Here is an 11,811-nt window from a genome sequence, read left to right on the forward strand (position 1 = left end):
CTAGGATAATTTAGTGGAACAATGATGGATAATTCTTGAAGTTGGATAATTTGGTAGGATAATTTGGTGGGATAATGGTGGATAATATTGTGAAGGGGATAATTTGGTGGGGGTAACAGTGAGTATAAATTATTATTGTTAATAATTGTATATTAAAAATAATATAAGATTGATAAGCAATTAATTAGTCTAGTAATAACTATAAAATAATGCAATAAAGCATCACTATTCATCTCAAATAATAAAATATTTTACAACTAAATAAAAATCTAAATTCCTAGCGTGATTCGACTTACATCATCGCACATGGCCTCTGTCATAGAATTTCTCCAAGCTCCCGCAGCTGCTCGTTGAGTCTGTTGAGTCTGTAACTCATCTTCTTCATCGGAGTCATCATTTGCATCTGCAACATTTCGTGAAGCTTCTAGTGGAAGATCATAAATGTCGAAGTCATCATTTGTATTCTCCAATCTTAAAAAGTTATGCAATCCTACACATGCAACGAACATCTTTATTTGTGTGGCATACGGAAAACCAGGAGGTTGGCTCTTGAAAATAGTGAATCTAGACTTAAAAACTCCAAAGATGCGCTCGACACAATTTCTAAGAGACGCATGCCGATGATTGAAAACTTCTTTTGAATTTCGTGGTCGTTGTCGATTATTAGCAAGACCGAACTCTGAAAGATGGTACCTTTGACCTCGGTATGAAGCAAGAAATTGTAGCCTATTTGGATAGCCGTAGTCAACTAGATAAAATTTATCTGCAAACAAGAATATAAATATGTGAGAAAAATATTGTAAAACTAAAAAATATGATTTAATTGATAGAATACTAGTAAAGATTATTACTCTGTGGAAGTGGAAGTCCATAAGGTCTACTCATTGCATCCTTCAAGACTCTTGCATCATTAGCAGAACCCTCCCACCCAGCTAAGACATAAATGAATTTGAGATCAAATGTGCAAGCTGCCAAGACGTTCTGAGAGAGAAAACCATGTCTATTTCGATAGGGCGTCTGATCTATGTTATACACCATGCACGGTATATGAGTCCCATCTATTGCACCGATACAGTCCTGAATAATCAATGTGTCAGACCATCTCAAGTGATGTGTGTGGGGGTGCACACGCATGTGTGCACGTGTGTGTGTGTGTGTCTGTGTGTGTGTAAATTCTAAAGCAATAATAATTACCTTGAAATAAGGCCAAAAGCAAGATTCTGATTTAACCTTATCAGGTGGATCAGTAGGGGGTGATGCCATCAAGCATGATGCTAAAGATACAAGGCATGTAATGCTTTATTGAAACATACACTGATGGTCTATTTTGAACGATCAAATCGATCAGTTGCAACAGAGTTTCGTTGATTTTGACTAACCGTGAGAAGAAAAATAGCAATCATCTCCTCAACACAAATGTGGTATGTGTCTTGTATATGGCCCCGCTCTCTCAAGATATTGCATAACTTCATGAAGCAATCTGGGTACGTTCGGTAAATTCTACGAAAATCTTGAGGATGATTATCCATCTTGGACTGTAAGTATGTGAGACTAAGATCTGTAATACCACGTCGAGGACTTCGAAAATTAAGCGTATTTGCTATGAACTCCTGTGATAGACACCCTGATACCTTTATGATCAGATTTGCAGCCTCAGCAGCTAATTCGATTATGCGAATCAAAAGATTATCATCGAAGTCTTCATGATGAAAATATAAAATGGGCAAATTTTGATCTTCCTCCATCCTATTAAATAATATAACCAATAAAATATAATCAATTTACATGAAACTTATGTGCATAGGAAATAAATAAAGCACTCTATGAGACTGTTAACAAAGTAGCAATCAATTAAAAAATGTTGATATGTATGCTAATCGTTAATCACCAAACTACTGAAAAATAGAAGAAAACATAATATTGCACTACTCTCATCTACACATGCAAGAATCATTTGTTGGGATGATACATATAATAGAAACTTCATCCACTAAATGCACCAAACTAAGATAGCTGACAAGTCAAATAACATAAGAACATAATATAAACAAATAAATAAAAGCATAGCAATATCCTAAAAATAAATAGTTTTGACAAATTAAAATAAAATTGATCCTAAAAATACTTTCCAAATGTTTAAAAAAAACATGACATTATTCCAAGTTCCACCTACTCAATGAAAAATAATTTGACAATATAAAATTTCACAGAATCCTAACACCATAACAAATCTTAAAAAACATATAAATATCCTAAACTTCTAAATTACTGCCTCTAAACATCTTCAAAGAAATCAGAATCATAATCTTCACCATTTGGATCAGAATTGGTTTGAGTCTCATCCTTACCATCATTCATTATCTCACCGGTCAACCTAAAATGTAGAAACTCATAGCGGTCTTTTGCATCCATGTCAATAAAGGCATCCTTCATGTCCTGTGAGATATTGTCACTGAGTATATTCCATTTTTGTGGCTTAGTCAATTCAGAAGTAGACATAACAGCATCAACCCATTCTTTATTCCGACCTTTTCTTATCTTCCTCAACTCATCAACTAACTCATGAAAAGCTTTACCTACAGTGACAACTCCCTCTCCTACCTCTTGCAACGATAACTGGGAAGATGCAGAGGATGTGGCTGCAGTACCAATTGATCTACGCCTTCGTTTACCATTATTCAGATTGGATGGTCCAGAACCAGAAAATGGCACATTATCACTAGGAACGGTGGTAGCATGTTGCATATCTATAGTAGCATCTCCTCTATCCGGAGATTCCATCTCAGCATCAGCACCAAGTATGCCCTCCCCAACCACTTCCTCTAAGCGTGCTTCATCCAAGCCATCAGGACCTAAACCTATAGCTCCTTTGCCAGAAGCGCCATGATCTCCGCATACCATCAATATATCCTCAAAATTCTCGAAAAGTTTATCCTTGAGATTTGGAGTATTTGGACGTGCCTAAAACATGAAATATGAAAATAATTAATATTATGTTCAAATTAATATATATGAAACATGACATAAACCAACCTCTAAAATGCTATTCCACACTTCGTCGGGACCTGTAAATTTCTGTGTGGTAGGGTCCCAACCAAAACCAGAGTTATTTTTCATCACGATCTCCACAGGTGCAATCTTTCTCATCCATTGCTTTATCTTGTTCATTACATGATTATATCTAAAATCTTTTCCAAAATTTTCAACTAGAGGGGGTATCACATTCTTCAGAATCACATACTTTTTAAAACTGTCATTTGCTTGCTTATTTCCATTCTTAACTTCCTCTACTAACAGTCTAAGCAATTCGTTAGCCTCTGCTTCAGTCCATGTCATATAATCCATCATTGCTCTTTTCTGTCCCTCACTTTCTAGACCTCGAAATATTTCTTCTTGATCCTGACTCTGTGATCTTATGTCCATACTATAACAAATTCAAAAATAACTTTTCAAAATCTCAAATATGGAATTGGATTAAAATATAAATGCATCTGATATAAAAAGAACAAGCATCCTGATATCCAATAATGCTTTCTAAACATATTAGACCATAAAAAAACTTCTTCGAGTATATTACAAAGAATCAAGCGTGCAATTGATAAAGTGGCCCATACAACCCTCCAATTGTAGGCTACCAAATTGCCCTTAGCTGATCCATGTAAAATCCTTGTCTCGTTTGTGGTTGTGAACGTTCATGTTGTTTGCTTTATTTGTGTGGATTATGGCCCTTCATGCTTACTAATGACAACAGGAAACAAAAAATATTACAGAACAATGACAACGGTTCAAGAATGACAAAACAATTTTCAGCTCTTTTGGCTCTCAACATGTTTAATAGGTGATCTTGGAACTTATATATGAAGTCAGGAAAATCTTGTGTTTGAAATGTGTAATGCTACATTAAGTAGTGTGTAATTGCATGCATATGAGACAATTATTAATCGTTTAAAACCAAAGCTTTTATCTTGGCGGCTGTCTGATGTTTTCTCATATATGAACCTAGTTACTTTTCCACTTATAAATCAAAAAGAAGAAAGCCATTCTCCTACTAGCATAGTGCAGGATTTTTGACTTGTTTCCACTGCATGAAAAACTGTAAATGTATAATTTCTCGATATGTTATCTGATTTTTGACTTGTTTCCACTGCATGAAAAACTGTAAATGTATAATTTCTCGATATGTTATCTGTGATTTCATTTGTCAGTCCTTTACTACAAACTGTAAATGTATAATTTCTCGATATGTTATCTGTGATTTCATTTGTCAGTCCTTTACTACCGATTTCCATTTACAAGGATGGATAGATATTTGTACATACACATATTCCTTAGACTGAGTTTTGGTATCTTAAAACTTAGAGCTTCTTTTATGTATCTTAAAGAAGCTATCAGGTTCCCCTTATCTGACTAGGAGAAAATGTGCAAACTTTCATCAAGAGGTTCAATAAACAAAATTTAGAGCTCAAAGTTAGGATGTCTACAGAGGTGGCTATTGAACCATGTCAAGATGCCTAACTTGATACCTCATAGCAAACATGGAAGCCATGAATCAGATACTTGGAAAGATCTGATCAAGCATGCAAAGAGATCCTACGACATACCAGCTAGGTTGGGATAAAAACATGATCCTCAGAGCAACAACAGAGCGGGTACTAGATCCAATAAGTAGTGAGGCTAGGACAACTAAAGGAAGTTATGTTCAGAGGTGGCAAAATAATAGAAAGAACTCCCTTATACAACCGAGTGCCTCCACCAACCTAGCTACACAAAGGTAGTCGAAACAATATCCAAAAAAGATCTTTGCCTTCAAGTTGGTAGCGATTCTAAGTATTACAGATTTTTTAATCAAAAGTAATATTATCAAACTTGACCATGTAAGGAGACTGCAAGAACTTAAAAATGAGATACTTTGTTTCATAATTTCCTCTATTGTGCAAGCAATTGTAATAGAAATCAGATACTTTGTTTCATAATTACACCTGAACTTTTAGGACCTAAGGGCTGATCTTTGAGATGGTGTGATATGTTGCATATTTGTATCATCTATACAAGTTACTCTTGATCACAACTGATTCTCTACTAGTTTGTCTCAAAATATCAAAGGTTATTAGATTGAAATGTCTTGATTAAATATCATTTGACATTTTTATGCTTAATTATTTTTTTCTGAACTAATGAAGCTCTTTCTCCCTTTGATAGACAAATACAAACAATTTTGACTTACTAGAAATCAAGTTGGTTTAGTTGTCAATGTAAGCTGAATCTAAACAGACCTTATTACAATGTTGTGTGCTAGAGGAAATTGACCAGAACTTTAAAATGTAATGCATAATTAAGTGTAAAACCCATAGTACAATATCAGATGTAGACAATTTGGCAATCACAAGCATTTCACACTTATCCTCTTGATACTAATATCCGATTGTTTCCGGATAAAAATTTGCAGACACTCAAGAAGAAGCAACAAGAGCCTATGACATCGTTGCCCTTGAATACAGAGACCTAAACTATTGGAAGCTTAATATCATATATTTAAGCAGTATCATGTTCCAATTATAAAAGCGTGCATATCATGTAGACCCTAAAAGCTTGTGTATCATATACAAGACGTTCTGAATTTTTTGTCGATTGCAACATAAGCCCTAATTTCATATAAACCCTAATCATAAAAGCTTGTGTACCATGATCTAATTAGAAAAAGGAATCGATTTTTTGATCTAATTACAAGCAAATGAAAGGCCTGATCATCAACTTCATTTAAAATCCAAAGCACTGAAGTTATATACTTATGCCCTCGCTAGATCGTTGTTTAACCATATATTAGTTTCACTTAATCATGTACAATAGTACTTGCCACAATTTAAAATTTTATAATTTTACCTGATCTCGTTGATGGCGCCGAAGGAGTTGATGAAGTCGGAGAAGATGACACGACGGAGACGACGCACTAGAAGGGAAGAGGCTCAGAGAGAAGAGAGGCGGGGAAATTTTCTTACTAGGGCGGGGAAATTAACCAGAGGGAGGGGTACGGAAGAGCTGTTCTTCGAAGGGAAGCGGTGAAATTTTAGGGCGGAGAACTTTTTTGCCAATTGTTATTCTTTTCGATGTGTAGGATAATTTTAGGGCGGTGAACCGATGGTTATATATATAGGTAGTATAATTAGTGGGATAATTATGACAAATTATCCCAATTCTAATTCTAATAGAATTCTACTTGACTAACGCATCAAAAGAATAATATAATTCTAGAAATTATCCCAATTCTAATTCTAATAGAATTCTACTTGACTAACGCATCAAAAGAATAATATAATTCTAGTTCTACAAAATTCTAATAGAATTCTACTTGACTAACGCATCAAAAGAATAATATAATTCTAGTTCTACAAAAGTTCTACATGACTAACACTATAAAAAATTATCCTACTTCTTAATTCTATGTGACTAACACCTTAAAAATTTATCCTACAGATTATACCAGTTCCAGTTTTAAGTTCTAAGTGACTAACCCCCCTCAGTGCACTGTGGTCCACATGAGAATTTTTTTTTAAATTCTCATGTGGACCCAGTGCACTGTAACGAGAGAGGAGTATGATTGGGAGTGTGATTGGGGGGGTGTGCATCTAGCATTTTCCGGTTTTAAACATAAATCCAAACAGCAAAATCAAGGAAAACTCAAAAAACCCCAAAAGCAGCCACTTTTCATGTCTTCATTCAAAAAATGCAACCAAACAATCATTCAAGCAATGAGAAGTCAGAGAGCGCGGAACCCAAGATGGAGAGATAGAGAAGGAGGAGCACCTGCGGTTTGGGGTTTTGGGATAATTGAAGTATTAAAGGAGCGAAGTAGGAAATGCCAATTTTGCTCTTTTCATAAAAGAATTGATAAAAAAACTATTTTCGGAGCATAGAAGCAACACTCGTAAAAATTATGAATAAAATTTATTCTCTAACCGAGCTTATCCATTGTTTATCAGTTGCTTGGAGTAATGATATAACAGAATAGCTTGTGGAGATTGTTTTGATAGAATCTTTGGCTCTGTTTGGCAAAACTAGCTGAAAGCTGCGAGATTATAGCTGAAAGCTTTCAAGCTTGCTGAAAGCTGTCAAGCTTGCTGAAAGCTGTGAAATTGTAGCTGAAAGATGATAGCTGTGTAGCTAGCTGATTGACTAGAGTTGTTTGGCAAAAGAAGCTGTACAACTAGCTTAAATTTGTTAAATGACTAAAAAGGTCATACAATATTATTGATATAAAATTAGAATTATTAGGGGAAAAAACGGAAGAAAAAAATTAACAGCTCCTTCCCAAAGACAAACGCTACTTGAGATAGCTTTCCAAAAGCTACTTGCAAAAGACACAATCTCCAAAATAATCTCCTCATATTTTTGGTCACCAAACAGCTCTACTAGCTTATTGACCAAGTCAATAAGATACAAGCTCTTAGATAAGACACTTTTTTGGTTGCCAAACAGTGCCTTTACTGAGTTGTTAGATTGTTAAATTATTGAATTGTGTAAAAAGATGGCATTTAGTTTAGTAAGCAACTTTTTTGTAATTATTAAGCTCCAAAAATAAAATAATAAATACAAAGCATGTTCTTGCACGACCCTCAACTAGATTTGTATTATACTTCTTTTTTTAGGCACGTTGATCTAATATATTTTTTATGCTCAACTCCCATATCAGTTATGATCCTTGTCTCTTAATTAAGAATTTTGGTTCTTATAGTTAAATTAACTTTGATGCTGTAACATTACTACAATACCCTAATAAACTTAAAAAGGGGAAATCTTGCTCTGGTTTTGTCTAACCATTCTATATTGAGTATGATCCCTATCCCTAATTATTTAATATTAATTATTCAATTTCATTTTTATTTTTATTTTTTAAAATTTTTATTTTTTATTTTTTTTTATTTTTGCTCTTGATAACAAGGCTAACTTTATTAAGATGGGTAAATTGCAAATAGCTAGATTCTATATACTGAGTCATGGTTTTGCAGAGAAACTCCTTGAAAAAAATATTCAGCTATATTACTGAAATGTTGTTTTTAGTTGCCTATATTTACTAACAATGTATATTTTGTTGCTTTAGCCACAACGATGTATAAAATGGAGCATGTACCTTATGCTAGTGCAGTTGGCGGTTTGATGTACGCAATGGTGTGTACACGTCCAGATATTTCACAGACGGTCAGTGTTGTCAGTAGGTTCATGGCGAATCCGAAAAAGACACATTGGGAGGCAATGAAATGGGTCATGGGGTACTTGAAGGGTACCGCTGATACGGGTCTATGTTTTGGTGGAGATACATGTCAGATTGATGGGTTTGTGAACTCAGATTATGCGGGGGATCTAGACAGACGTCGATCTACTACTAGTTATGTATTCAGAATACATGGTGCTCTAGTTAGTTGGCGATCGATGTTACAGGCTAAAGTGACACTTTCTACTATAAAGGCTGAGTACATGGCCATGGCTGAGAAGGAAGCATTGTGGTTGTATGGGTTTCTAGATGATTTGGGGATTGAGCAGGATTGTGTGAACTTGTGGTGCGACAGTCAGAGTGCGATTAATTAGGCTAAGAATCAAGTTCATCATGCTCATACTAAGCATATCTATGTCAGGTGTCATTTTGTGTGGGATATCATAGAGGAAGCTTATATTTCTCTCATGAAGGTGCACACAAATGAGAATCCAGCAGACATGTTGACCAAGGTGGTGATAGGTAGCAAGTTTCAGCATTGCTTGGACTTGCTTCATATCAGCCCGTGTTGATCTACCCAAGAGGGAAACAAGCAGAACTACGATTAGCTTGATCCCGGTCAGAGGGTACGTAGGCAACCATGGTATAAGGGTGTGTAGGCAATAAAAATTACCTTTAATCCCTATCAGAGGAGTTCAGAACAAAACTGCTAAAACCTCGCCCGAAATAGCAAAAAAGGAAAAAACGCTGATATCTCTCAAACCGGAAGGAATTTGACAAAACAGATAGGAGCAAACCCAACCCTATGGGGTCAGTTTGGTCAGCTCCATCTCGTTGAGATAGTCGATTTTCATATATAATTCGTCCAATTCTGACTTACGGTTTGAAAGTTATGCCCTATTCTTCAAAGTATGTTCAGTAGCTCGCCTAAAGGCTGAAGCTTGCCTGTAAAGGCTGAAGCTCGCCTGCAAGGAAGTTCGTCTGCAAGGATAGAGCTCGTCTAGCAGCATTGAAGCTCACCTGAATGAGATTCGCCTGCACATCTCGCCTGCACAGCTTCGCCTGCACAGCCTCGCCGGCACAACTCGCCTGCACAAGCTTGCCTGCACATTGAACCAAGCTCGCCTGAAGGCCTAGCTCGCCTGACAGCTCGAAGCTCGCCTGTTTGGTTGACTCGCCAGCACGAAGGTTCGAGCTCGCCTGAAGACCAAGCTCACCTGACAGCCTGCATCTCGCCTGCACATTGAATAAGATCGCCTGAAGGCCTAGCTCGCCTGACAGCTTGAAGCTCACCTGTTTGGTTGACTCGCCAGCACGAAGGTTCGATCTCGCCTGAAGACCAAGCTCGCCTGACAGCTTGCACCTCACCTGCGTAGACTAAGCTCACCTAACAACTAGAAGTCCGCCATCATTGACAGCTGCCCACTTTGAGTATGAGAACAGTCACATCAGTGGTCAAATCCCACGAATCAAGGAAAAAAGCATGGCGCTCCTCACCTATCGAGAATAGGGTGGCTGACAAGACCCCCTAAGTGGTCACATCCCACAGCTAGGGCGGCTGGCTCCCTCACCCCTACTAGTTATCAAATCCCACAAATCAATGGATGACCCATGCCATCCCTTGCCTATTTAAAGCCACTTTCAGCCACAAATCAAGGCTCCCTCATTTGAAGAGACTCGTCTGAACTCTCAGACTTGAGGCTCTCAATCTCTTCGTAGACTCTTGCATAGTAGCTCTTTGCAGACTCGTCTAAACTCTCAGACTTAAGGCTCTAAGGCTCTTTGCAAGCTCTTGCATGGTAGCTCTCTCCAAGCAGTCAGTCAACAAGCACAAGCCCCCCGTTTGGCCTTGGGTATAGTCGAACTCGATCAGCACAAACTTCTACTACGTACTGAAGCTTGCTCGCAACTTCGATCGGATCGTCCAAGAGAAGCAAACTCGGTGCGAGAACCGAGCGAGGCGTCCTATCGCTACCAAAGTCCCCGCGTTAAACAAGGAGGGCCTACCCTTCGTTTCTATTATAATTTTGATTCATTAGTTTGTAATAATCTATTCTTATCAATACAAACGATACCCCCGTTTTGGGAAATCAAAATTTACACCTACATGGTGCAGCTAGTTTGGCCTGGTTGACGTTTGCGGTGTTCTTCTAGTGTTCGTCCAAAATTTAAGGTTTATCAAATGATGTACGAGATGGAGAATTAAAGAAGAACAGACCTGTGGGTAGAGTCAGAGCCCATCTAAGACGAGGAGAGTCGAGCTTGCCTATGGGCGGCCTGGTGTGGAAGCTCGCCTGATAGGTTCGAGCTTGCCTGACGTAAGCTAGCGTGGAAAGTCGCCTGCATGTACTAGTTCGAGCTCGCCTAATGAAGAGCTCGCTTGTGCGTGGACCTCGCTGTTAGACCCTAGAGGGGGGTGGGGTGATTAGGGTCTTATGCTAATCTAATCCGATTAAATGCTAATTAAAATACATTAACAAGTTATCCTAGCAAGTATGAAATACAACAATGTATATGAGCTAGGATAAGCAATATGAACAACAAGATATATCCTAACAAAGAGACATAGGCAATGTATGTGCAAGGATATATAAACTCAAGGGTAAACAATCTAAACTAGATAGTGGGCAATATAATAAACAAGCAATATACAAAGGCGATATAAGATATGAACATAAAAGGAAGTGCGCCAATGTAATCACAAACAAACAATATGATTACGGAGTTCGGTCCCCACGACCTACGTCTCCGCTCCTCACCTCGAGGAGATCTCCACTATCACAACCGGGTTTTCTACGTTCACCCGAACAACGTTTACACCTCACAATACAATCACTATGCAATCACACCTTACACACCAAGTGTTGGTCCTAGCCCGTGTCCTCCTCCTCAAGTGCTCGGTTACAACCTCTCCCTAGGCATGTCAACCGACGCCACTCCTCTTGGATTCGACCCCGTTTCTCACCACACACTTCTCTCGGTGTACAAGTGTATTACAAGTGAATCCTCACAATTAGGCTCAATAAAAAGTGTTTGTTCTCTACAATGAATGAGAACGAATTGTAAGCTCACTCTCTAAGTTACACAATCCCACAACCCAATTATACTATGAATGTAAATACAATAAGCTCAATGGTTGTGTGTGTACAAAGAGATAAATAAAATCAATTAAACTAAACTCAATATAAATCTAGCTTATGAAAATTATAATCAAAATAATAAATTGCTAGATGAGTTTAGAAACACTTCTCTAAAGATGACAAGAGAGTGGGAGAAGAGTGAATGCTCAAACACCAAAGGATGATCTCCACTTGCTCTTGTGAAATTGAATTCACAAACTCAAACCCTCAATTGCTTAAAAGCTTCTTAAACCAAACTTAAACAAACACTAGACAAGTTTAAACCCTTGTTTAAAAACTTCTTTAAAAACTTCTTTAAAAACTTCTTAATGTTCTCAAATGAGGGAGCCTTTGGCAAAGGTCCAGGTTCAACCTTTGGGAGATTAGCCAGCCGAATATGCAACGGCCAATCCCCGGTTCTTCATGCTGCTGAAGATGGGTTTTAACAGGCAAGGGATGGCATGGGCTCTCCCTTGATTCATGGGA

General features: G+C 37.5%; 2 protein-coding genes across 2 annotated transcripts; both read right to left on the reverse strand.

Moving 5' to 3' along the window:
- Window positions 1–269: 269 nt before the first annotated feature.
- Window positions 270–1,745, reverse strand: LOC109828280. The gene is made up of 4 exons (XM_020395304.1): window positions 1,568–1,745; window positions 1,195–1,274; window positions 852–1,077; window positions 270–763 (listed from the first exon to the last, which is right to left on the reverse strand). Exons 1-4 carry the CDS (start codon window positions 1,743–1,745, stop codon window positions 270–272), a joined length of 978 nt encoding a protein of 325 aa, XP_020250893.1.
- Window positions 1,746–2,274: 529 nt separating this feature from the next.
- LOC109828281 (uncharacterized protein At2g29880-like) lies at window positions 2,275–3,423 on the reverse strand. The gene is made up of 2 exons (XM_020395305.1): window positions 3,034–3,423; window positions 2,275–2,961 (listed from the first exon to the last, which is right to left on the reverse strand). Exons 1-2 carry the CDS (start codon window positions 3,421–3,423, stop codon window positions 2,275–2,277), a joined length of 1,077 nt encoding a protein of 358 aa, XP_020250894.1.
- Window positions 3,424–11,811: the final 8,388 nt, after the last annotated feature.

This window comes from Asparagus officinalis, unplaced genomic scaffold (genome assembly GCF_001876935.1).
Source record: "Asparagus officinalis unplaced genomic scaffold, Aspof.V1 AsparagusV1_Un957, whole genome shotgun sequence".
Lineage (NCBI taxonomy): Eukaryota > Viridiplantae > Streptophyta > Magnoliopsida > Asparagales > Asparagaceae > Asparagus > Asparagus officinalis.

Coding starts and splice junctions, on each gene's coding strand:
- LOC109828280 (XM_020395304.1), bottom strand. CDS start 1,745: ATGGAGGAAGATCAAAATTTGCCCATTTTATATTTTCATCATGAAGAC. Junction 1,275..1,567: donor TTTTCGAAGTCCTCGACGTG/GTATTACAGATC, acceptor TTGTATCTTTAG/CATCATGCTTGATGGCATCA. Junction 764..851: donor TGGACTTCCACTTCCACAGA/GTAATAATCTTT, acceptor TCTTGTTTGCAG/ATAAATTTTATCTAGTTGAC.
- LOC109828281 (XM_020395305.1), bottom strand. CDS start 3,423: ATGGACATAAGATCACAGAGTCAGGATCAAGAAGAAATATTTCGAGGT. Junction 2,962..3,033: donor TGTGGAATAGCATTTTAGAG/GTTGGTTTATGT, acceptor TTCATGTTTTAG/GCACGTCCAAATACTCCAAA.